The sequence below is a fragment of the Cetorhinus maximus genome, chromosome 16, assembly GCF_964194155.1.
Source record: "Cetorhinus maximus chromosome 16, sCetMax3.hap1.1, whole genome shotgun sequence".
NCBI lineage: Eukaryota > Metazoa > Chordata > Chondrichthyes > Lamniformes > Cetorhinidae > Cetorhinus > Cetorhinus maximus.
In genome coordinates this window covers 34902984-34930374 of record NC_135894.1, presented here as the reverse complement: position 1 = coordinate 34930374, position 27391 = coordinate 34902984, and the positions used below count along the sequence as shown (strand labels likewise).

At 43.3% G+C, this 27391-nt stretch overlaps 1 protein-coding gene across 1 annotated transcript; it reads left to right on the top strand.

The window, feature by feature from the left end:
* Positions 1-1227: 1227 nt before the first annotated feature.
* On the top strand, positions 1228-27338 carry vtcn1 (V-set domain containing T cell activation inhibitor 1). Its single transcript, XM_078559648.1, has 6 exons — positions 1228-1366; positions 6913-6956; positions 11602-11943; positions 19098-19385; positions 22648-22807; positions 27017-27338. Coding segments are annotated over exons 1-5 (729 nt in total). The 5' UTR covers positions 1228-1364; the 3' UTR covers positions 22701-22807; positions 27017-27338.
* Positions 27339-27391: the final 53 nt, after the last annotated feature.

Here is a 27391-nt window from a genome sequence, read left to right as displayed (position 1 = left end):
CACCTTGACTTAGAAATATATCACTGTTCCTTCACAGTTGCAGGGTCAAATCCTGGAACTCCCTCCCTAACAGCACTGTGGGTGTACCTACACCACATGGACTGCAGCGGTTCAAGAACATGGCTGCAGCTCACCACCACCTTCTCAAGGGCAACTAGGGATGGGCAATAAAGGCTGGCCCAGCCAGCAAAGCCCACATCTCCTGAATGAATAATGAAAAGTAGCTCATTCTTCTTACCCTTCAACGATTTTTTCTCCACTCCCTCCATTTGCCCTGAATCGTTCAGAGATAAATAGAAGAATTTTGTCAAATGCACTTTGGAAATCTAAACCTACCACCTTGTAATGCTTTACATAGTCTTCTTGACAAATTACTACGTCAAAAAATGGTTAAGGACATTGGTCAGTCAGGATATTCCTCTGCTGCCTACTGTTTGCTACATTGCTACCAGCAAGAAATCTCAAGTATGTTCCTTTGACTCAATTCCATTATTTTACTTGATATTTCTTAGATCGGAATGTGGCAGAAAGTGCTAACGAGATGTAAAATCTACCATATTAGAACCTACAAATTCATATAACCTCGCTGCAGAATCTGCAACTTTACTTGGGATTAGCACAGAATTTTGGCTTGAAGTCTCAATGCATTGGAAAGGGGTCGCATAGCAGGCAGCTGAAAAGTACAGCCTATACATTAACTTTTCTCCTCTAATGCATATATGTCAATCTTGTAATTTCAGCAAAAACTCCACACTGAGAATGCTGGAAATCAGCAATTAAAATGGCTGGCAATACTCCGCGGTCCAGGGTATTTTCAATCTATTTTCAGTTTCGTTTCTCTTTCTGAAACTGCGCAGTTTCTAATTCGCTCACTTGGGTCACAATGTATTTAAAATGAATAATCATTACGCATCTGTATTTGATCACTGGCGCTCTAAACTCATGGAATAAACTCTGCGCCTGAAGTAACAGGGACTCATTCCGGTATATATCATTTATCACACAAACGTTATCATAAATCCCGTAATTAGCTTTCCCGTCACTATATTTAAATATCCAAGTGATTCTGACTTTTAAGTTTCGACGTTTTATGAAATGCACTAAAAGCTGCCTATTTCCACACTGTATCCTGTCTTCAACCGGATTGTCTGTCAGTTGGTTTAAGGGGAGGTCCTTAGTAGGTTTGTAAACTGTAAAGTTTCTTTCTTCCTCGACACAAGTGACGAGCTCTAAAGCAGGTTTTCAATAGGCGTTTACGCTCAACTCTGGGCAAGCACCGCACTCAGCTCCCAGTTTCTGTTCCTGTTCGTGCAAAGTTGAGAGACTCATTGTTCCTCATTGACATTGAACAAGATTGAGCTACAATGTATGTTTTTATTCAAAACTTTTTTGCAGACGTGTATATATTTTTTGTAATTCTAACTCTAGCTGAATATATAAGTGATCTGTTTACAGTTTATAAAATAATCTATCAAGTAGACTATTGATTGTGTATGGCAACGTTATAGATGTAGAACTATCGATTTAGAAAATGCTAATTAATGTATTTATTAAGGAAGTATTTAATTGTGAATGTAATAAATGCATTATAGACATTTTATTTAACACCCTGAACAATGCTTCATGACAGTGAAAGGAACGATGTAGAAATTACAATATGGGATCAGGCCGTTCGGCCCAACCCATGCACGTTGGTAGGAGCGGGGTGGAGGTTGAGGGGTTGGTGTTTATGCTCCCCAAGCGCAGGGGCCTCAATCCCATGTGTAATCGGTTTTTGCCGACCCCTAGTAATATTAAGCACCTCTGTCTAACCCCAATATAATAAAACCTTTTGTTTCCTGTATTATAATTTGACTGCGCTTCAAAAATATTTCGTTGGCTGAGCGCCTTGGGACGGCCTGTGCTTGTTAAAGGCGCAATATAAGTGCAAGTCATTCTTTAGGCTTGAAAAGCCCTAACCTTCTTCCGAGAGAAAGATATCCTATACAGTAATAACCAGTATGTGAGTGGTGGGGCTCGGCAGTGTGTGGTGAGGGGTGTATATGGGCAATGTGGCACCTTTTGCGACAAGTGCGTGGGGCAGTTCAGTGCAGGACAGGCTCAGAAGGACACAGGACTCGGTTATGGAATGGGGGAACCTGGGAAATGTCACTATTTCCCAGATCGCCAGTTCTCCCCTTGTTGTATTTTCTCATACCTGGCAGCATTATAGTGGATGTGCGCTTCACCCTCTCTACTATCTCAACATCGTACCAGTAGTTTGGAGCTTGAAACCATGCAGAGTACTCTGTACCAATTTTAAGCTTTCTAGTTTGCTGATGTTATCAATTATCTAATCAATCAGGATTGATTGGAAGTGGTATGGTGAGTTTGTTGAGTTTAGGATGCGGTATAACACATTAGTTATACAGCAAAAGTATGTGACCATGACAAGTAGCAAATGTCAGTCCAGGCTGAGCAGGATGGCTGGGATACATGAACAGCTCTTTCTTTCTTCTTCCATCTCTCCTTCTTGATGCCTCACGTCTTCATGGTCTTGGGAGCTACTGGACTGCGCCTGGGGTGTATGTCACTTCTGGGTTGAACACAGTGTATTGTAGCTGTGGAGGCTGACTCGTGAGTGGCAGTCCCTTCTGCAGCTGGCACAGATAATAGCATTGGACCCGAGGTCAACTGATGTTATTTCCTTCCACTGGGCCCTCTTTTGTGCCACCTGGTCATTTCTTTCCTCCTCTGCTTTTCCACAACTTCACACCTTCGAGACTTCCCAATCTACCCAAGAGTATTAGTATGAATCTATCCTTATGAATTTCTCTCCACTGCCTACTGCACTGTGGACTCCAAAGTCTCTTAATTTAGCCCCCTTTTCCAGGGGTGAGCCTGATTGTATTTTTGACAGAGCCTCATTGCCCCATAAAGATTTCTTTACATACAAAATACCCAATAGCATATCATTTTTTTGTCTAAACCATTGGGTAAAAGCATGCCCTAATCTTATCCACCTCCATTAGCTTCTTGAAATTCCAGAAATACCTTCTATCCTTGATCAGTTAGGCCTTTGCATGATCTTTTCTCAACTTGGAGGTCATCAATATAAGATAGTCACCAAGGTAGCCAATTGGGAATTCAGAAGAAACATCTTCATCCAAAAGTGATAAGAATATGCAATTCGCCACAACAGGGAGTGGCTGAAGTGAACAGCATAGATGCGTTTAAGGCAAAAGTAGTGATAAGACCGGTTCCCAGCGAGGCTCCCCCAATTTGTTATGATCCCAGATGAGGTAGCCCAAATTGTTATGCTCCTGGGTGAGGAGGAATGAGCTGGCTCCCCATCTTTATTCAGCCTCCTCAGTTGGTCACAACAAGGTTAATTTAAAAAGGATCTCTTCTCTCATGGATACTTTTTCCCCAGTCTAAATGTGTTTATGTTTTAAAAGGAGCCAATTTAACCAGGCTGTCTTGAGTCAAAGAAAGAATGAGTTTACTAGTTACTAAACATGAGAAAAATAATAAAAATGCAAAACCCGTATACAAAGATTAGAAATGAGAAATTGAGTCCAAAAATAAAGGTTGAAAAGATATATGAATCAGTCCTTTGGCTTGCCCGCAAGAAGTAGATGGCAAAACATTGTGGTGTTAAGTGGTGATTCCGGTAGAGCTGACATGGGAAGTTGAGCAGTGAGTTTGGAAATTTTTGGCTCTGCATGTTAACTGAAAGGAGTTGTTTGTTGACTGTAGCTTTGTTGGCTTGTGACTTGCTTCCGGAATTAGAGGTGGGGGAGGACATTTTGAGCTGCAGGTGCAGAGATGCCGAGTTAATGTTTTTCAGCCGTGACCTTCACAGCACACCCCAGCACCAGAACAGAAGACCAAAACTAGCACACACAGACCAGGGTTGCAGTTGGCTTTTTAAAATCCCTTTCCTTGTGTATTCTTTTGCGCAGATCTGTTTTCTTTTCAACTCAGTTCATGTCCATGGTCTGGAATATAACTCAACAGGAGGTTTTTTTTGCTGAGATGGTAATCATTTTTCATTATCTGTGCAACCACGGGAGATTACAGTTCAGTTTTAGAATTGTATCTTTTCCTTTGAAGTGCCTCTGTCTGAAGTAGGCCTTGTCTGTCTCTGTCTGAAATAGGCCTTGTCTGTCTCTGTCTGAAATAGGCCTTGTCTGTCTCTGTCTGAAGTAGGCCTTGTCATGCCTTTTTAAGTGCGACATTCTGTTCTCCCTGGACTAGTTGGTCAAGCACTCCACATAGGAATTTTCCAGCAAGTGGTTACTTTACAGTGTCAGCCAGCTTTTGCCTATAGGTCCTTTCTTTAAAAAAAACACAGGTCTTACTTATAAGTTCAAGATGTCGATTAGTGATTCAGGGCTATGACCTGTGCTCATGACACCAGACTAGCATATGGGGGAGGAGAGAATAGATGGTTGCAATGGTAGATTTAGCTGAAAAATGAAGTGAGGAAGTCCATGTGGAGCATAAACACTGACATGGATTGGTTGGGACGAATGGCCTGTTTCTGTGTTGTATATTCTATGTAGCTCACCATAGGCTGTTTCCCATGACCAATTTTATAACTCCCTCATCTCTGGCCTTCAATTAACATTCAGGGGTCTCATTGCTTGGGTTATCAGTGATTTATGTCTAAAGCTGTTTGCTAAGGGCTGTTAATGAACTGTTCATAATGGCTATCCAGGCGAAGTGGTCTAATTCCTTATTGGACTATTAAGCAAGGCTAAATGCGAAGACTATGCTTTGTAGTATGGTTATTTGTTTTTGGTATCACGGGGCAGGATTTTCCCGTTGATGAGCGGGAGGCGGGACCTGCTCGCCGACAAGTAAAATGGGGCGCGGTGACGTCGGGCGGAACTCCCGACATCACCGCACCCCATTTAAATTTTCAGGTAGGCGGGGGCTCAGCAAAATCAGCTGTGTGCCCACCGACCTGTCAATGGCCAATTGAGGCCATTGACAGAGGCATTGAAGTAATTAATGGACCTGCCCGCCCAACCTTAAGGTTGGCCAGGAGCCCTGGCGGGCTTCAGAAAAAGCATGAAACCTCATCTACAGGCGGGATGAGGTTTCATGTAGGTTTTAAAAAATTTAGTTAAAGTTTTTTAAAAAGTTATGGACATGTCCCAACTCATGTGACAGTGTCACATGAGGGGACATATCAGGGATTTTTTTTTCTATTAATTTTTGTTTTAGAGCCGATCTCCCTGAGGCAGCACTTAGCCCCAGGGAGATGAGTGTGCTCTTTCGTACGCATGCGTGAAAGAGCGCCCTCTCAGGTTTAGGGATTTTCCCCCCCTGTCCGCACAGGGAGCGCACAGCGCTTCCTGGCAGATGTCACGCTGGGTGAGCCCGATTGGGGGCGCCAATCAGAGGCGCGCCTCTTGCGTGCCCACACTTCAACTCCCCCCCCCACCCAAAAACGGGGGGAAAATCCTGCCCATTGCGTCTCTTGCCAACACAAGATGGCCACACGTGTTCTGAAATCCAGTGACGTCACTGCGCCCCGCTCAGCCTGCCACTACGCTCTCTGCATGCGCCGGTGACGACATCATGTAGATATGCCGTCCTCCTCCTCCTCCTCACAACCCCTTCACCTCATCAATCCCATTCCTTTCCTCCTCCTCATCCCATCCCCTTCCTCCACCTTGGCCCATTGCCCTCCCTCTCCTCACACCATCCCCCTCCTCCTACCATCCCCCTCCTCCTCACACCCCAGCCCCCTCCTCCTCACACCTCCTCCTCACATCCCTCTCCTCCTTCCCAGCCCCCTCCTCCTCCTCCCCCTACTCATTCTTGTCCCCTCCTCTTCCCTATCCCCTCCCCCTCCACATCCCCCCTCATTCCCCCTCCCCAGCCACCTCCTCCTCCTCCTCCGCCTCCTCCTCCTCCCCCCTACTCATCCTTGTCCTCTCCTCTTCCCCATCCCCTCCCCCTGCTCCTCCACATCCCCTCTTCCTCCTCCTCAAACCTCCATCCCACTCCTCCTTACCACCCCTTCAGGACAGCACCTAAAGTACAGCTGTGATGATATGAGCAGCACCATCTTTGCTCTTGGCTGCTGCCTACACTGTCACTTGCAGTGACTAACGGAGTAAAGCGCTAAAACTGTGCATGCATGGTGTTGGCAGCAAGCAGCCTTTCAGTTTGTATCCAGTTGCTCTCCTATTATTACAAAGGCTTCATCTGACCATGAACCCTTTCCAACAGCCAACATTACCTAAGAATAATTATTTCACTGGTTTGTTTCCAAATAAATGAAACCTTAAGCTATTTCCCGTAAAACAAAATTTACAGCACAAACCTATTCCTTTATCTATTTCAGGCTGACTGCCAAATATGTTTATTCAAAGCATATTTGCATTCTGTAATACCCCAACTGTGGTCTTTTTAAGGTTTTGTATAGATTCACCATCGAACTCTGATCTTTATATGCCTGTAACCATTGACATAAATCCCATTAACCATTCTGTGGCCATATACACTTGAGGAAAGCAGCTGCTTTTCACATCTTGTGAACCTGAACTATAAATCCACACCAACTAGTTTTCCCCAATTCAACTTATGATTATTAATTTTCTTTTTGAAAATGTATCCCTTCACATTTGGTGACACTGAATTCCATCTTCCATTCTTTGCCCATGCACCATCTTTTAAGTATATTTTTGTAGCTCCATCTGGTTTTCAGAAATATTTCTATGTCTCCTATTTTAATATTTCCTGGAAATGTAGACACCACTCCCTCTAGTTTTATCCAATTCATTGATGTGCACAAATCAGCAGAAGCAGTTGCAATGCTGTACCCTGAGGGATATCATTACCACACCTTATCCACTTGGAAATGGCTCTTCATTCAGGTTCCTCCTTTCTAACCAGTTATTAATTCTTTTTCAGGATGCTGTCACTGTGCTGCCTACTGCTTTGTTTCAGTCATGTTGGTAAGTTTGTTTTCCTTTTTTGAATGCACATGAATAAACCTAAACAAAGATACAAATATGAATGTGACAGATATTAGATACATCTGGCAAATCATCTTTAACTAATTTGATTAAGATTTTTGATGAAGCACCAGAGGGCTGATGAGGGTAATGCAGTTGATGTGATGTATGTGAACATCCAAAGGTCTTTGATAAAATGTCATATAACAGGCTTGTCAGCAAAGTTGAAGTCTATGGATTAAAAGGGACATTGGCAGCATGGATGCGGAGTTGGCTGAGGAAACAGAGGGCCAAATCTTCCAGTCTCTGGACTGTCGGAGGCCGGATGTACAACTGAAATGCGGGTCAGGACTCTGCAGAATTCCTGACACGTGGACCTACGTGGGAATTACTCTGGAAGTTTAAATTTCTGATGGGCAATCCCCCACTCCCTGGGACCCTCCACAAATGTCTCCAACTCTGAGCTAGAGTGGGAGACTGAGGACAGTTCTGAAGTACTTACCTGAGTTGTTACCCAGGAAATGTTAGACAGATTAAAACCTAGTCTAACACAGGACTACACAACTGATCACCTCCCTTAGTCACCCTCCCGACACCCCTACTATGCTCCTGTCCCCCTGACCTGACCCAAAAACATCCCCCCCCCCAACCGACCCAACCCAACCACCACCCAACTACCCTCACTGACCTGACTAACCCCCAACCCAACACGACAACCCCTTGACCACCCGACCTGACCCGACCCGACTACCTCTGACCACCAAGCTACCCCCTGACCCGACTAGCCATTACCACCTCATCTGCTCACCCACTCATCATTCTACGCACTTACCCACCTCACCCACTTACCTGCATACCCACCCTACCAACTTACCCATTCACTCATTCATCCATTCACCCACTCACCCATTCACTAACATTCAAAAACTGGTTCTTTAAACTTAGCATAAGGCAACTAGTGCCATAAAAAGGGAATGCGTCTTCTGTGCTGACCCTCTTTGCTGGTCTCTGCGCTGAATGAGTTCTTCAGGATGCTGCATCGGAAGTCAGATCCTTTTAAACATTACCAGGTAAGTATGCAATTTTCTGACTGCTCAGTGTCAGATGCAGTAGTTATGATGCTGATCGGAAAATTTGGGCCAGAGAGTACTATTGAGCAGTTGTTTTTGGTATGTAATGGAGTTCCGTAGGAGTTGGTATCAGGACCATTGTTTTTCTTGATGTAAGTGACTTAGATTTAGGTGTCCACGACACAATTTTAAAATTTGCAGACAACTCAAAACTTTCAATTATTGTGAACTGTGAGGAGAATAGGGATAGACTTCGAGAGGGCATAGGTTGAATGATGGACACATGGGAGATAAATTTAATGTAGAGAAGTGTGAAGTGATACATTTTGGTATGAAGAATGTGGAAAGGCAAAATAAAATAAAGAATACGTTTCTACAAGGGATACAGGAGCAGAGGGCCCTGGGGATATATGTGCACAAATTGCTAAAGGTGGCAGGAAAGGTTGAGAAAGCCATTAATAGGCATATGGTAATGTGGGCTTTGTAAATAGAGGCATAGAGTACAAAAACAAAGTTATGGGGAACCTTTATAAAACATTACTTCAGCCTCAACTGGGGTATTGTGTCCAACTCTGGGACCCACAATTTAGGAAGAGTGTGAGGACTTTGTAGAGGATGCAGACAAGATTTAAGAGAATGGCTCCAAGGATGAGGAACTTCAGTTATGTGCATAGGTTGATGAATCTGGGGCTGGTCTACTTAGGGAAGTTTGGGAGGAAATTTGATACAAGTGATCAAAAGCATGAGGGGTAAGGACAGAGTAGATTGTAAGATATTGTTCCTTTTGGCGGAAGGGTCGAGAACCAGATGACACTGATTTGAGGTGAATAGCAAAATAACCAGAAGTGACATGAAGAATTTTTTTTTTTACATCGAGTGATGATAAGGACCTGGAATGCACTATTGAGAATGTGGTGGGTTCAATCATTGTTTTTAAAAAGGGAATTGGATTATTATTTGAAGAGAAGAAATTTGCAAGGCTGAGGGGAAAAGGCGGGGGAGTAGGATTAGCTAAGTAACTCTTACAGAGAGTGGCACTGACAAGACAGGCCAAGTGGCTTCCTTCTGTGCTGTAACCATTCTATGGTTGTATTATTCTTTAGTAAATAATGTGAAATTTAATTTTTCCCTTTCCTCAAACAAGTATCAAGTTTCATTTTAATTTAAAAATTGTGACTTGTTAACAAGAAGATGGGTGTGGTGGATTTTAGCGGTGTGATTCCGTAAAACATGTTTTTTTCAGTGGAGCCAACAATCATGTCTTAGCTGTATCACGGCTGAAGCTGTTATTCTTCTCATGCAAAAATTACCCCCTACACTGATTCATTTGAGGAAAATTTCATAATCCAACTATGGCGTATAGATTTTTATGTGAAAAGTTTGAGCACAAGATTCAAAAGCCCAAGAGCAACCCTTTCCAAAACCCCAAGCCCATGAAAGCTAAAAAAGATACACCAGCAAGCACTGAGTATAAGTGCAAACAGAGCAAAGTTTCTGTATTTAATGGACTGAATGCTATGTATTGTAGAGCATGTACCATGTGGGCCCTAGCTTGAAAATTCTTCTCCAACTTTCTCAATTATAAATATGTGAGCAATACTTGTACCATAATAAATTAGATTTTGGAACAGGTGTCTGAAAATGTACTGATTTAATTTGCAAGATTTGGCCATTTCAGTGAAAAGTGGATGTGATAGGAAGTTGGCAAAATGAGTATGAATATGTTGCCTTAAGTGGGGAACTTGAAAGCAGATTTGTGCCATTAGATCCTGTGCACAAGTAAATGTGAGATCACCCTGTAAAAGTGGGGGATATTATTGCACATGATGCCTGAATTCCCCTTCCTTGTTCAGTATCCTTAATAGGCCTCAAATAGTCCCTGTTGCTATGGTTAATGATGCGTCTCAGAAATCTGAGGTTGATGTTTTGTTATTGCTGCAAAGTAAGGGAATAAAGCTCCTCCATCAGGGATAAAAGCAAAATACTGCGGATGCTGGAAATCTGAAATAAAAACAGAAAATGCTGGAAAAACTCAAAAGGCCAAGCAACATCTGTGGGGAGAGAAACAGAGTTAACGTTTCTAGTCCGTACGACTTCTCCAGAGCTGAAGAGAGGTAGAAATGTGAAGGGTTTTACACTGTGGAAGAGGTGAAGGAAAATAGAAGGTCATGGATAGGTGGGAGCTCAGGAGAGATTTGACAAAGATGTCATGGACACAAGACAAAGGGAGTGTTCATATAGTGTTAAAGACTAAGGAAGTTGCTAATAGTGGCCTGAAGGTCAGATGGCAGAATGTGTTAATAGCAGAACAAGGGTCAGTGCTCCCTGAAAGCAAAACGTAAGAACAATTTACAGGCTGGCACAGTGGGGGGACGGGGTTGGGGAAAAAAAAGAAAAAAAATTATTAAAATTAAATTATCAGAATGGAGGACAGAATTCATGGTCTGAAGTTGTTGAGCTCAATATTAAGTTCAGAAGGCTATAAAGTGCCTAATCGGAAGATGAGATGCTGTTCCTCCAATTTGCGTTGGGTTTCACTGGAACATTGAAGCAGGCCAAGACCAGACATGTGGCATGAGAGGCAAGGTGGTGTGTTGAAATGGCAAGTGGATAAGAATAGTGTCTGACCAAATTTCTATCTGACTGAATTTCATCTGCTGTTGCTTACAAATAATCAAGGGAAAAAGCAAAATTCAGAGAAATCCATGAATTTGAATAGTTTGACTACTAGTCTGGCGCCTGACAGAATAAATCTTGGATACCATCTGCTGTGGTTTTCAGCCTTGATTCAGGCCCAGGCCTTCACTGTCACAAGGTTGTGTTCATTTGAGCACATATTCTAGGCTGCCCCTTAATCGGAGCAGGGGACTTACCCACTCTGTTCCTGCATTCTGGCCACTGCAGTTGTAAATGGCAAGTGGCAAGGACAGCCACTCAAAGCCAGAAGCTCTTTCTAAATATAAAAATTGGGTTCTGATGATGTTGCCAGGACCCAGATGCTATTTCTTACCTGGGACCTGAGTGAGAGAACAGTGATGGCTTTCCCACCAGGCGAAACCTGCCAGGAGCAGGAACAGAGGTTAGATGAAACACGTCCTGTGAATTGTCTTTCAAGTGGATTTTTGTATCTTACTGAAAATCTCTCAATGTAAATTTAAGTGAAACATTGGTGTCATAGAGACATTAGGGAAGAAGACCATTCAGTCCATTAAGTCAATGCAAACATTACAGGTCTAAAAACAAAAAATTAATGGTTAGACATGAAGATATTGGAACTTCAAGTTAGCTTTGATTTTTCTTAAAATATACTTAGGTTACTTACCAGCAGTTTACCTAGGCTGTGAAATTCCTCAGAACCCATTCTGCTCTGATGTTGTAACTTCATCAGAAAGTGGAAATGAACTCTGAGGAATTTCCCACCACAATCTAACCATTTTATATGCATAACAATGTGTCATAATTTTTATCACTTTTTGTAAATGGTAGAAAAACTGATCTGAACAGAAGTTAATGTCTATTTATATGAATATTATTAAAACTAATCTGTAACTGTTTTATTTTCATCCCTTATGCAGAGACGTTCACGGTTTCCTCTGATCAGCACATTGCTGCAGAGGTTGCCAAAGATGTCACCTTTAAATGTACATTTACCGGCAATGGTGGCAGTAATCCCACAGTGATCTGGGAGAAGGTAGGTGTATCACAAACTGTACACAAATACAAGGAAAATGAGAATGACTTCAGTGAACAGCACAGTAACTACACCAGGAGAACTGAGCTTCGTGGAAGCTTAGTGAATAAAGGAGACGCATCTCTTACACTGAAGAATGTTAATATCTGGGATGAAGGAACTTACATGTGCAGCGTCAGCACTCACAGTGGATTTGGAAAAGCATCCGTGGATCTGTCTGTGTGGGGTATGTCAACTGTTCTGTTCTCTGTCTGCAATCAGAATCACTGGGAGTTTCATTTCTTTAATTATTGCATATATTTCCAATGACACTAGAGAGAGAGACAGATTTAATTTCATTTAATTATTAAGAAAGCTTCTTACAGAAAGATAATAGTGACTTCTCACAGAGATCACCAAGTCAAACAAAAATGAAAATATACCGGATTCTCCAGATCTCCAAGTTTGGGCCTATAGTTGTTGGAGTTTTGAAGAATGAGAGGTGATCTCATTGAGATATGTAAGATTGTGAGGGGGCTACCTCAGCAGAGTGTGAGATTGTTGGTGAGTTGAAGGAATCATAAAACTCTTTCTAAAAATCTAATATTGTGTAGATTTAGCATTTAACTGCAAGTGCTGCTTAAATGCTAACTCTGATCCAAGGGCCTAAACAGGGAGCTAGAAGCAATTCATTGGCATCAGCTGAAATAGTTAATTAAGGAAACTAGCTTGAAATGGTTTGTTCTGTACCTGGGCTGAGTCCCTTTGTTTCAGAACATATAAATTCAGACATTCTTAGCACAATCAGCATTGAGTGCAACTTTAACTAAATGTGGTGAGCTGAGGCAGTTCGGTGAGGAGGGGAGGGTGGTACCCCTCTGTTTTTTTTCTATTTTTTTTACCCTGCAGGAATTGATTCTTGCTCTACTATAGGGAAAAAGCTAGCTACTTGGTAAGTGTCTGGCAAGTGGGTAAGTCTGTTCTATTCCTAAGGTTCAAAATAGTACAGGAATTTACAGAAATATTTATAAAATACATAAAAGAAAATAAATAATTGAATAAAATAATTAAGTAGTTAATTAAAGCACATAAAGATGGCAGGACATGTGGAAGCTCCTGGATGCCAGTGTGATCCAGGGCAAGCACATCTGCAGAAAGCATCTGCGCCTTGAGGAACTTCAGCTCAGAGTCATTGAGCTAGAGGATGACCTGTGGACACTACAACACATCAGGGAGGGGGTGAGTTACCTGGATGCTTTGTACCTGGAGGCAATCACATCCCTGAGGATAGGAGCTTCAGATTTGGAAGGTGGCCAGGGAAACCAGGCTGTTACTGCAAGTGAGGCAGGTAAGGGTCCCAGAGGCTAGGTGTGCAGGAATGTCAGCCTCTGCAACTGTCCAACAGGTCTGAGGTTCTCTCAGCTTGTTAGGATGGGAGTGGAGGCTGCAGGGTGGATGAGCAAACTGACCATGGTACAGGAAACCATTCAAATGGGGGAGCAAAAAGGAATGTAATGGTAGTAGCGGACAGTATAGTGAGGGGGATTGACACTGTTCTCCGCAGCAAAGAGCGAGAGTCCAGATGGCAGTGTTGCCTGCCCAGTGCCAGGGTTCAGGGCATCTGCTCACGGCTAGAGAGGAACATGCATTGTGAGGGGGAGGATCCCATTGTCATGGCCCATATAGGTACCAACAACATAGGCAGGACAAGGAAGGAGGTTCTGTACAGGCAGTATGAGGAGCTAGGCAGCAAATTAAGAAGCAGAACCTCAAAGGTAATAATCTCTGGATTATTACTTGAGCCATGTGCAAATTGACATAGAGCAAATAAGATTAGGGAAATGAATGTGTGGTTCAAAGACTGGTGTGGGAGAAGTGGGCTCTGTTTTGTGGGGTACTGGCACCAGTACTGGGGAAAGTGGGGGCTGGACCGTTGGGACGGTCTACACCTGAACCGTACTGGGACTGGTGTTCTGGGGAGCCACATAACTAGGAAAGTGGAGAGGGCTTTAAACTAAATAGCGGGGGCAAGGGATCAAATTTGGGAAGATGTGGTTAAAAAAAATGTAGAGACACCGCAAGAGAGAAAGGTACTCATGTGGGAAATGATAAACAGAACGTGACAGGAAGGGATAGAGAGTACAAATCTCTGAGTAAATCGTCAGATAAGGCCAGACATTACAAAAATAATAAAGACAAAATTAAAGGCTCTGTATCTAAATGCATGTAGCATTTGAAACAAAACAGATGAACTGATAGAGCAAATAGAAATAAATAAATAAAATATGATAGCCGTTACAGAGACTTGGCTGCAGGATGACATAGATTGGGACCTGAATTGAAGGGTATGGGACACTTAGGAAGGACAGGAAGTTAGGAAAAGCTGGAGGGGTCGCTCTGTTAATTAATGATGGTATTAGCACATTAGAGAGGGATGACCTAAGTTCAGGAAACCAGGATGTAGAAGTGGTTTGGGTTGAGAAGAGAAACAATAAAGGCAAAGAGTCACTTGTGGGAGTGGTGTGCAGGGCCCCTAATTAACTACATGGTAGGACAGAGTATAAAGGAAGAGATAATGGGAGCTTGTCAGAAAGGTACAGCGATAATCATGGTGGATTTTAATCTACACATAGACTGGAAAAATCAGGTGGGAGCCTAGATGATGAGTTCACAGAATGTTTTCGGATAATTTCATGGAGCAGCACATTCTGGAACCAACTAGAGAGCAGGCTATACTAGACCTTGTACTGTGCAATGAGATGGGATTAATTGATAACCTCATAATGAAAGCACCCTAGGTAGCAGCAATCATAATATGATTGAATTTTACATTGAGGGAGAGAAGAGTGGGTCCAGAACTAGCATTTTTAACTTAAATAAGGGCACTTATGAGGGCATGAAAGCAGAGCTAGCTGGAGTGAACTTTCAAATGAGGTTAAGGGATAAATCAACAGAAATGCAATGGCAGACATTTGAGGGGATATTTCAGAATACACAGAATAGATACATCCCAATGAGAAAGAAAAATTCCAAGGGGAGAACCCACCATGCATGGTTAACTAAAAAATTAAAGGTGGTATCAAACTTAAAGAGAAAGCATATAATTGCGTAAAGATTGGTGGCAGGTCAGAATATTGGACAGAACATAAAGAACAGCAAAGAATGACAAAAAGATGAACCAGGGGGGAAAAATTGGAGTACGAGAGAAAGCTAGCTGGAAATATAAAGATGGATAGTAACAGTTTCTATAGATATTTATATAAAAGAGTTAACAAAGTGACTATTGGTTCTATAGAAAGTGAGTCTGGGGAATTGATAATGAAAGTAAAGAGATGGTGGATGAATTGAATAGGTATTTTGCACTGGTTTTCACTATAGAGGATACGAGTAGCATCCCAGAAATAGCTGCAAATCAGGAAATGGAAAGGAGGGAGGAATTCAGAACTTACAATCACCAGAGAAGTGGTATTGAGAAAATTGTTGGAGCTGTGGGCTGACAAATCCCTGGGTCCTGATGGACTTCATCCTAGGGTCTTGAAAGAACTGGCTAGTGAAATAGTTGATGTGTTGGTTTTACTTTTCCTAAATTTCCTAGATTTGTGGAAGGTTCCATTAGATTGGAAAATAGCAAATGTCACTGCATTATTCAAAAAGGGAGGGAGACAGAAAGCAGGAAGCTACAGGCCAGTTAGCTTAACATCTGTCATAGGGAAAATGTTAGAAGCTATTATTAAAGATATTATAGCAGGACACTTAGAAAAGGTTAAGACAATCAGGCAGAGTCAACATGGGTTTTGTGAAAGGGAAATCATGTTTAACCAATTTATTAGAGTTCTTTGAAGGAGTCACATGTGCTGCGGATAAAGGGGAACCAGTGGATGTACTGTACTTAGAATTCCAGAAGGCATTTGACAAGATTCCACATCAAAAGCTCATGGTGTCGGGGGTAATATATTGGCATAGATAGAAGATGGGCTAACTAATAGGAAACAGCGGGTAGTCATAAATGGGTCTTCTTCTGGTTAGCAGGATGTAATGAGTGGTGTGCCATAGAGATTAGTGCTGGGGCTTCAACTTTTTACAATTTATATAAATGACTTGGATGAAGGGACAGATGGTATGGTTGTTAAATTTGCTGACGACACAAAGATAAGTAGGAAAGTAAGTTATGAGGAGGACGTAAGGAGGCTACAGAGTGACTTAGATAGGCTAAGTGAGTGGGTAAAGGCCTGGCAAATGGAGTATAATGTGGGAAAATGTGAAATTGTTCACTTTGGCAGGAATAAAAAAGAAGCTTATTATTAAATGGTGAGAGATTGCAGAGCTCTGAGATTGAGGGACCTGGGTATCCTAGTGCACGGATCACAAAAAGTTGGTATGCAGGCACAGCAAGTAATTAGGAAAGCTAATAGAATATAGTTTGTGAGGTGAACTGAATACAAAAGTAGGGAGGTTATGCTTCAGTTGTACAGGGCACTGGTGAGACCACATCTGGAGCACTGTGTACAGTGATCAAGGGGAGGCGGTGGTGTAATGGTATTGTCACTGGACTGGTAATCCAGAGACCCAGGGTAATGTTCTGGGGACTGGGGTTTGAATTCCATATGGCAGGTGGTGGAATTTGAATTCCATAAATATCTGGAATTAAAAGTCTAAGGATGACCATGAAACCATTGTCGATTGTCGTAAAAATCCATCTGGTTCACTAATGCCCTTTAGGGAAGGTAGTCTGCTGTCCTCAGCTGGCCTGGCCTACATGTGACTCCAGACCCACAGCAATGTGGTTGACTCTTAAAAATGCCCTCTGAACAAGCAATTAGGGACGGGCAATAAATACTGACCTAGCCAGCGATGCCCACATCCCACAAATGAATTAAAAAATGTATTGGTCTCCTTATTTAAGGAAAGATGTAAATGTGTTAGAAGTAGTTCAGAGAAGGTTTCTTGGGCTAATACCAAGAATGGGCGAGTTGTCTTATTGGAAAAAGTTGGACAGGTTAGGCTTGTATCCACTGGAGTTTAGAGTAAGAGGCGACTTGATGGAAACCTTTAAGATCGTGAGGGGTCTTGACAGAGTGGATGTGGAAAGGTTGGTTCCTCTTGTGGGAGAATCTAGAACTAGGGGTCACTGTTTAAAAATAAGAGGTCGCTCATTTAAGACAGAGATGAGGAGAATTTTTTTTCTCAGAGTCGTGAGTCTTTGGGACTCTCTCTTCCTCAAAAGGCAGTGGAAGCAGGGCCTTTGAATATTTATAAGGCGGAGCTAGATGGATTCTTGATTACCAAGGGGATGAAACATTATCGGGTTAGGCGGGAGCTTACAATCAGATCAGCCATGATCTTATTGAATGGCAGAGCATGCTTGAAGGGTCAGGTGGTCCACTCCTGCTCTATGTTCATATGTTTGTATGTTGATAGGGTGGATGCTGAGAGGATGGTTCCCCTCATGGGGAAAGCTGGAACTAGGGGGCACAGTTTAAAGATAAGCGGCCTTCAGAAAGAAATGAGGAGGAATTCCTTCTCTCAGACTGTGATTATTCTCTGGAGTTCTCTTCCATAGAGATCAATGGAACCTGGGTTACTGAATGTGTTCAAGGCAGAGTAACATAGATTTTTGATTGAAGAGGGAGTAGCGGGTAATGGGGTCAGGCAGGAAAGTGGAGTTGAGGCAGTGGAGTTGAGGAAGCGATGCATGTTGGGGGGACCAGTATAAAAAAACAGTACATTATAAATGGCATAATTTTGAAAACTGCAGTTAAGCAGAGACCTTAGTGTCCGTATATATAAATCCTTAAAGGTGGCACAGCAAGCTTACAAGGTGATTAAGAAAGCTTATGGTTTCTTGGATTTATAAATAGAGGAATATGATATAAAAGCAAAGAGATAACGCTGGAAAATTATCAATCACTGGTTAGGTCTCACTCGAGTATTGTGGACAATTTTGGACATGGCACTTCGTTAAAGATGTAAAGACCTTTATAAAGGGTACATGGAGGTTTCTCAGTGGGAGAATTTTCTCCCCGTTGGGGGGGTCAGGCGGGAGCGGGCACGCAGCTGATCGTCACCCGCACTCGGCTGCGCGCCGCCATTTTACGTGAGCAGGCCAATTAAGGCCCCCCCCCCAGCGTGACGTGCACCCAGAAGTGCTGAGTGCTCCCTGTGCGGGCGGGGGGAGTAGGTTGAGTCAGGGCCAGCGCTCTTTCACGCACGCATGTGAAAGAGCGCAGAAATCTCCGAGGCACAGAGCTGCCTCAGGGAGTTCAATTTGAGTTTCAAAAGTTTTAATAAAGAAAAGAAAAAAAAACTTAGAACGTGCCCCTTCATGTGAAAGTGCCATCATAAGCTAGGACATGTCTATGAATTTTAATGAAAATCTTTATTTCACTTAAATCATTTATGAAACTTCATCCCGCGCACGGATGAGGTTTCTTGAAAAATGCGAAGGCCGCCTGGGCTCTTCGCCTGACGGCCAACCTTTAGGTTGGACGGGCAGCTATGTTAGTGGTTTAATTAGTTTTTAAATGGCCTTAACAGGCCTTTGACAGTTCGGTGGGCGCACAGCTGACTCCGGTGCGCACCCGCCGAACTGAAAATTGGAATGACGCGCGATGACATTGGGACGCACGCCCAACATCACCGGGCGTCATTTTACGCGTCGGCGAGTGGTCCCTGCCCCAGCTCGCCGAGCCGAAGATTCTGGCCCTGGTGTTACAAGGGATGTGGGATTTTAGTTCTGAGGAGAGATTGCAAAAGTTAGGACTGCTCTCTTTGGAACAGAAGGTGAAGAGATGACCTAATTGAGGTTTTCAAAATGACCTGGGTTTTGATAGTGGATAAACAAAAACTATTCCCTTTGAGTGTGTCAACAACCAGAGATCATCAACTTAAAATCATTGGCAAATTATGTGCAGGGGAGTTTAGGAGAATTTTTTACTCAGTTGCTGCGATCCAGAATGCTGGTTGAAGTTGATTCCATAAATAATGTTAAAAGGGAGTTGGACAGGAATTTGAGGATGATGAACATACAGGGTTATGGAAAATTCAGGGGAATGGGACTGAGCATGACGGCTCCTTTAAAGAACCAGCACAGGGTTGATGGGCTGAATGGCCTCATTCTGTTCTGAAGTTTTCTATGATCATGTGATACTTTTATTTAACACACAGCCCCTAATTCCACCATAAAGCACTTAACTCATTCCTTGTAGTTCCATTCTTTTTTTGCTCTGGAGTAAATACCTTTGCATTTGCCACCATCTAGTGAATCTCTTAAACCTGAGTTCTCAGTTATTATGTAAACTGTAATGTTCTGTAATGAATTGCAGGCACATTCTTATCTATATGGTTCAATATATATAATGGCATGCTGAAGGTCAGTAACTATATTTCATATTTTTTTCTTAGCAACAAGTAATGATGGTATCCGTATCTTTTGGAAATCTGATGAAAATAACCGTGAAATGCTGTCTTGCCAATCTGAAGGCTTGTACCCAGAACCAAAGGTCAGTTGGGTGGATAAGTATGGTCAGAATTTGGACGAAGATTGTGAAACGACCCTGACCAGAGACAACAAGGGATTATTCAAAGTGGAGCACGCCCTGAAAAAACAGCATGATTCAAGAAATCAGTATATTTGCTCCGTGCAGCATAAGTTTCATGCAGTGCCTCAGCTTGTTCGAGTAGCATTCACAGGTGAGTTTATTTGTGAGATTTATGCTCATGTTAAAGGTAACTTAACAGACTATTATATAAGTTGTGGAAAATAAATATGTCTGTTTGGTAGAGGAAAAGCACATCAATAACATGACATTAAAGGCTGAGTAAGGACAAAACATAAATCTGCTTCTCCTTTAAGTTATTTAAAGACACAGGAAACATGTGCCATGAAATTATGCTGCATGAAAATACAATGAACACTTATTTGAAATGACTTTGCCTGGTACTTTAATGGAGGTGTTAAACTGAAAAGAAACATCCATTAAATGTGTAGTTGCAGACAGAAAATTAAAACCCAGATCAAGCCTTTTCGAGATGAATTGGGTAAATTACCACATTTCTGTATTAGGAATTAACTGATATGTTAGAATTCTTGGTAACAGACTTTGCAAATAATTGGATTACAGTCTTGTTAAAATAGCAAAAATAAAGAGTGAAGTTATTAATATAAATGCATTAAGTTTCAGTATGGGAGTAATGCATTGAATGATTTCACCTTCAGTTTTAGTTTGGTAAGGCTGTTAGAATCACCAAATATGAAGAATCTTTGGCTTGAATGTGACCCTTCTTAATTTACCAGTTCCCTTGGGGTTGAAAGTGAAATGAGAAACATACACAAAACCCAATATAGATTCATACTTGTTTCAGTAAGGCAACATGGTACACTCAGACAAGGAAGAAATTTTCTACCCAAGTTAAAAAAAACTAGCATCTTTATCTGTGCTATATATGAAACCATCCTTGAGAAGGAAAATCAAGGAAAGTGAGGAGAACCACTTCAGGGCTGGTGAGGTCTCGGATGCCATCTTCGAGAGTACAGCGGACATCCCTTCCTAATGTTCCTGAGCTTGTCTTTGCAGCTCCAGCAACTGAGACATGACCGACTCCAGAGGCTCATCATCTGATTCAGATTCAGCAGATTTCTGGCCTCCAGCAGTCCTCCGAGTGCAGCATGAGCCTTATTATACCGTCACTCTGCTGCAGTCTGAGGCCGCTGCACGAGTGTCATCAGCCATGGCCTCTACGGGTGGCCCTTGTCCCTGAGGAGTCATCCCTGCAGCCTCTGTGGACCTTAGAAGACGTCAGCGATCTGTGACCGACTGAGAATGTAGGAGTCGTGGACACTTCCTGGAAACCGTGTGTAGACCTGCAGGATGCGTTTGTGGCGGTCGCACACCAGCTGCACATTCAGGAAGTGGAACCTCTTGCAGTTGACATAGTTGACCGCTTGTTGCCACGGAGATCTGAGCGCCACGTGAGTGCTGTCGATGGCTCCCTGCACCTGTGGGAAACCAGAGATCTGGGCTAATCCCATCGCTCTTGCATCCTGGCTTTCCTGGTCACAGGTGAAATGCACAAAGCTGTGTGCCCTCTCGAAGATGGCATCCGAGACCTCATGGATGCATTTGTGGGTGGAGGCTTGTGATATCCCACAGAGGTCACCTGTGGAGTCCTGAAAGAAGCCAGTGGTGTAAAAACTGAGCGCCGCAGTCACTTTCACAGCCACTGGCAGTGGATACCCTACATGTCTCAGTGGAGCCAAATCCTGCAGCAGTTGGCAGATTTGACCGACCAATTCCTTGGACATGCGCAGTCTTCGGCGACACTGGCTCTGTCATCTGCAGAAATAAAAGGCGGCATTTATAGACCCTGGGTCTAGCGAGGTGCCAACCAGCGATGGCTGTCTTCAGTGGTATGCGCATGAGCCCCAGCCGCCTCTTCTTCCTGAGGGTGCTGCTCCTCCCTCTGCCCAGCTAGGTGCCTCCGTTGCTCTCTTCTCCTTCATCTCGGCTCTTAGTAAGCCACAAGGCATACAGCTAGGTCACTAGACTCCATGCTCCTGATGTACTCCTCCTTCAGGATGAAAGAGACAGATGCATGGATCAGCTTGGGTGTACTAAGAACCTCTCGGTTAAGTCTGACGGCCCCTTAATACATCCTGAGAGTGCTGCCCACCACTTGGATGGGCAGAGATTAGTGCACTGTGTGGCTGCCTGAGACCCCACCCACTTCTGCCCCACTCCACTTGACCGATTGGTGACAGCTTTGCCCATTGAACTACATGCTGTGCACTCAGCTCATGCATTCTCCTAACCCACACTGCAAGGTTGCACTGTTAGCTTTAACCATGGGGGAGACTAGTCCAAACTGGGATGGTGACATTGCAAGGGGCTGTGAGCACCTCCACCAGTGACTACTCCATGGCCAACTTTAGCAAGGAGATTGTACAATGTGTGCAGTTGTCCAGCTGTTCTGCAGTCCACTAGAACGCTCATTATTTTGCGGTCTGTGCCTGAGGGGTGGAAAGCTTTGGAGCACTTGGTGGCACCTTCATGCCTCTGCATTGCTTGAGTGGTGAGACAAGCTAGAGGCCCTACTCCAAGCATGTCAATGTGGTTGAGCCTGATCTGTTGCAGCTGCGGAGGATTGGTCAGTTTATACAAGGTTCTCCTAAAGCGTGGCCATTTCCCCCACCCCGGCATGTGCTTGTGCACCACCATCTTGTGCAGCTCTTGCACAACCCCCCCAACCCCCAAGTCACCTCAACTGCAGTGCAGCCCTTGCCTGGAAATGCACTGTCAGTCAACTAGGAAAAAGCAACTTGCCTGTGCCCTCACGTGAAGGCGTGGCACCTCCTCCTTGCAGTCCAACAGCTGACCCTCACAAGCGTTGTGCAATATTACTGTGCACTCACCTCCAGAGTTCCCCTCTACGTGCAGCTCACCAGGTGCATGCCTTATATACGCTGTTGTGAAACACGTCAGGTGATCCAGAATTGGGGGTGATTCCGGCGAGCTGGGCTTATAATGATATGCAGATGTATTATAATGATGTCGTCTGCCTGTTGCCGGGAAGCGCAGCCTGCCATTAAAGGGCAGAGCAGACGATTGGAAGCTGGTTTCACGACATTGTGAAACCGATTTTTGGCCTTCTCGCTGTACTGTCCGCTCATGCCACCAAACATACTCCGTTCCAGTTAAAACTGCAGCTAAGGAAACATGGGCACTTCTTGTTATTTCTTTGAACTGCAAACAAAATAGGCCAAGGTTACATACATATAAAATAGGCACCAGCCATACTCTTATATTTACAATATTTGCGATCACTCTAAGATATCTTGAATGGTTATCTTTGACATGATAGGACTCTAATGTGATCAGACTGGTTTTACACATCTGCACCTCGTAACACTAGCAGGAGAAATACTGATATGTCTTCATATTTTCTTTATTTGCAGATGGGGGAACCATAGTTCGTGTGGATGATGGAAATGCTTCTTCAGATTTATAATTCAAAAGCCTTGTCACAATGAAGCCTTCAAATGGGCTCTCCGAATAATTCTTCAATTCTCGCTATGAATTCCAAAGCTTTTGCAGACGGAAACCTGCATATTGTCTGTTTTTTTGCTGTAGATCACTGATTAATAGGAGAAAATGCACTGAGTAACTGGGCGATAACTTCATCTCTCATCTGTCTTTTTTGCACCTGAAGAACAGGTGGTTAGCATTGGAAAATTGAAAATTGCTGGGCTGGGGGCACCTTGTCCAAACCATTGATGCCAAAGTCTCACTTGGTACCATATTTAGGCATGCTTGCAAATGGGCGAATAGCTTACTTGCCTAAGTAAGTATGGGGCTTGAGGCTGCTTAAATGTGCAGATTGGGGTCTACAGCTTTTATAGGAACTTGAGGAAAATTCATGTTCAAATTCTCAGCGCTTGCACCATTCTGTCTCCTTGGTCTTGAGTTGCAGTTTTCAAAGGCCACAAACTATAATGCCAATTTACCATCTCATTAATCAGGAGATAATTTCTTAAAATGCAAGTGATTTGTTTTTATAATAGAGTTGCTCTTTTTTTAAAACTTAAACAAATATAGATTGACAATTGGTTTGCAAACTTCACTAGTGGATTTTTAAATCTCTAACTGATCAGGACACTTTACAATAACTATAGGTGGAATCTCCTGCCCCAAGAGGAGGTGGGAAGTCCTGAACATTTGCTGAGCTGGCATTGATACCTGACGCCTGTCCGTTTTTTCCAAAAGTAAGTTCTGGGCATGAATGCTCATTGTCGACCGTCCACTTGAATCTCGAGATGATAGCGGTCATAGGTTTGGAAGGTGCTGTCTAAGGAGCCTTGGTGAGATGCTGTAGTGCATCTTGTAGATGGTACACACTGCTGCTACTGTGCGTCAGTGAATGTTTGTGGATGTGGTGCCAATCAAGCGGCCTGCTTTGTCCTGGATGGTGTCAAGCTTCTTGAGTGTTTTGGGAGCTGCATTCATCCAGGCAAGGGAACAGTATTCCATCACACTCCTGACTTGTGCCTTGTAGATGGTGGACAGGCTTTGGGAGTCAGGATTCCTAGCCTCTGACCTGCTCTTGTAGCCACAGTATTTATGTGGCTAGTCCAGTTCAGTTTCTGGTCAATGATAATCACCCCCCAGGATGTTAAGTGGGGTATTCAGCAATGGTAATGTCTTTGAATGTGAAGGAGTGATGGCTAGATTCTCTCTCATTGGAGATGCCCACTTAAATGGCCAACTAACAACCACTTAAGGGCCTCTTCCCACCTCGGCTGCAATCTTCCCAGCTCCAGGCGGGCCAGCCGACATGTGGCCTGTGCAACTTGTTAAACTGCGCAGGCTGCATGTCACCTGCGGGCGTTGGTGTGGGGGTTTCCCTTGATCTGCACCAATCTTTCCATGGTCACGGGCTGGGGGTGGCTACTGACAGGCACCCCACTCCCCTTGCTGCCGACCCCCGTGCCGCGCCCCCCCCCCCACCCCCCCCCCCAACACACACACAAAAGCACTTACCTTTCTCCTGGGTCGGTCCGTGATCCTGGGACTCTGGGATTGTTGTTCTGGCAGCAGCTGCGGCCTCCACCTGCACATCGTATCCCGGGTTCTCAGGCTACGGCCTCCACCTGCACATCGTATCCCGGGTTCTCAGGCTACGGCCTCCACCTGCACATCGTATCCCGGGTTCTCAAGCTACGGCCTCCACCTGCACATTGTATCCTGGGTCCTCAGGCAGGAGGAAGGCCCACCAAGATTCTGCTCTTTATTATCACATCTAAAAATGATTTTCAAAAACCCTATGTAATATCGGCAGGGCATTCCGCCTTATAAATCAGAGGGTCATGTTCACCAGTCTAGAGTATACCTGCTTTGTGGAGTTGGTGAATGAGGCAGGTTGTGAGAGCTACTCTATTTTGATCAGCAGTTCTGTCAGTCTACAACTTCCTAAAAATGGGTATGATTGACTATTGTTAATTTATGGAGTGACTTGTCCTTTTTCTTCTCTTTCTCCCTTTCATTTCTTTTTGTGTCTCTTTCCTGCTAAAGACCCCCATGAATCTGTGGACCCCAGTTTGTGAAACATTGCACTAGCACAGTGGTCCTTAAACTTAATTGGTTAAGGGATCCTCCTTTGGTATAGATTAGTAATCATTGACCCCTATCTAAATTATAATACTAATTATGGATTTGAATTTCTGAAGTCTTAATGGAAAAGCATTTAAAGCCTTTACCATGCTAAGCAGAAGAAAAAATATTGCTATTTAAGCTGAAGAGACAGTTGTGTCACTGATGCAGGTGCAGCGGGCAGTAAAGAAGGCAAGTGGTATGTTGGCCTTCATAGCCAGAGGATTCACGTACAGGAACAGGGATGTCTTGCTGCAATTGTACAGGGCTTTGCTGAGACCACACCTGGAATATTGTGTGCAGTTTTGGTCTCCTTATCTGAGGAAGGATGTTCTTGCTATAGAGGAGTGCAGTGAAGGTTTACCAGACTGATTCCTGGGATGGCGGAACTGACATATGAGGAGAGATTGAGCCGGTTAGGATTATATTCGCTGGAGTTCAGAAGAATGAGAGGGGATCTCATAGACACCTATAAAATTCTAACAGGACTAGACAGGGTGGATGCACGAAATATGTTCCCGATGGTGGGGGAGTCCAGAACCAGGGGTCACAGTCTGAGGATACGGAGTAGACCATTTAGGACTGAGATGAGGAAAAATTTCTTCCCTCAGAGTGGTGAGCCTGTGGAATTCGCTACCACAGAAAGTAGTTGAGGCCAAAACATTGTATGTTTTCAAGAAGGAGTTAGATATAGCTCTTGGGGTGAAAGGGATCAAAAGATATGGGGGGAAAGTGGGAACAGGCTATTGAGTTGGATGATCAGCCATGATCATAATGAACGGCGGAGCAGGCTCGAAGGGCTGAATGGCCTACTCCTGCTCCTAGTCTCTATGTTTCTATACATTTAAAAAGGTGGATTGTGATCTGAAATATTAAAATAATAAATGAGATACAAAATCCAGCAATGTCTAACCAGCAGTGCGAGTATGAAAACAGGGTCTCAAGGTTTGGGTGGACTTCAGCAATAAATGTTTAGTCAGCTGTGTTTAGAAATAGTCCTAGGATATCAGCTCCCACAGCTAATTGCCTGGCCCAAGAGAAAAGTGGCAGTGATAGTGGGGGCTGATGTGTGAATCAGCTGCTGGGTTCTGTGTGTGCACCCTAGAAACTCGTGACTTTTTCAGAGTTGGAGGGGGGATTATAGCTGATGTTTGATATTTTGCAGTAAATGGAAGCAGTAAAAAGCAGCACCAGAACTTTCTGTTTCGATCATATGTAAATGATTTGAGATTTGCTTTTGGGGAGTGATATTTGTATAGATTTACAAAGCTATTTGTTGGAGCTGTATTGATATAAATGTGAGTGGGTTACACTGCTATAGTTTGTAGGTTACCCTATGATCCCATGCAGCACACCTGCTGTTTGTGGTAGGGATTATTGGTGTCCCAACCAGAGCAGAGATCTAGAACCAGACACTGGAGACTTCTTCAGCTTTGGTCATTGGGAATACTACATCACTCCCTCCTGTAAAACTGGGGCCCTGAGATTTCAGTCGAAAGGTGAAATGTACAATTGTTCACATTTTCCAGTCTGTCCAACTCAGTTATATAAAAGTCACTTCATTGAACATAGTGAACATAAGCTCAAAGTAGGCTCTCTGTACAGTGTTGTAGACATTCCTGTGTGATCCCTTGGTTCTTTGACATAGGCAAACCCTGTGTCAACGCAGAGTAGCATCATCAGGCAGAAGGATTTCCTTATTGTACTTTTTATTATGAGTAATCAGGATAATAAAGGTAGATACAAGGGAGACAACAGACTGTATTCACTTGGAAAATACACAGGGATAGATTGCATAAATTACTGCTAGGGAAGAGTTTTGTGTGACAGAAAATCATGTGGAGTACCCTGATCTCCAGGGTGGCAATTCCCCACTTCCTGCTCCATTCACAAAACTTACACTGTTGTCAAATCATTTGTAGACCTTATGTTGTAACTCTACTACCCTTATCTGTTTGTGCAGATCTTTTAAATTTTTTGAAATTAAATGTTATATACATGATATACAAGGTGTTATTGAATGTGTAGTTTTCTTTCACTAAATCTTTTGTGTACCTTATGCTTTCTTCCCCCTCCCCAATTTTGTTATTTTCTCACCTCTCTGAAGTTTCCTGGACACGTTCTATTTCCCTGTGCTTACATTAATGATGCACCTGGTAAACTCAGCTTCAGGTACAGTTGAAATTAGGATTTCATTGTCTTTGAAATCAGAAGTTAATTACATTGGACATTGCAGACATTAACTTTTATCTTAACATTTGATTGGATAGAAGTTTAGGATGGCAATTGACATTTCCTATAACCTGTAAATGCTTTGATAGAATTTTCAATGTTGGGTCCACATTCTGTTATATTTATAATTGCTTGTACTTGCTTCAGCAATAGGATTTTCCTATTTCCTATTAAGCTCTGACAAATTGTCCTGCCACACAATCTCTGCGATCCTTTGCAATTCTCCTATTAAAAATAATTTGAACCTGTAAGCGGGTTATGGCCAGGAGCTGGTATTATGGAGCAGATTTGTCAACCATCATCTGAAAACATACGATCTGC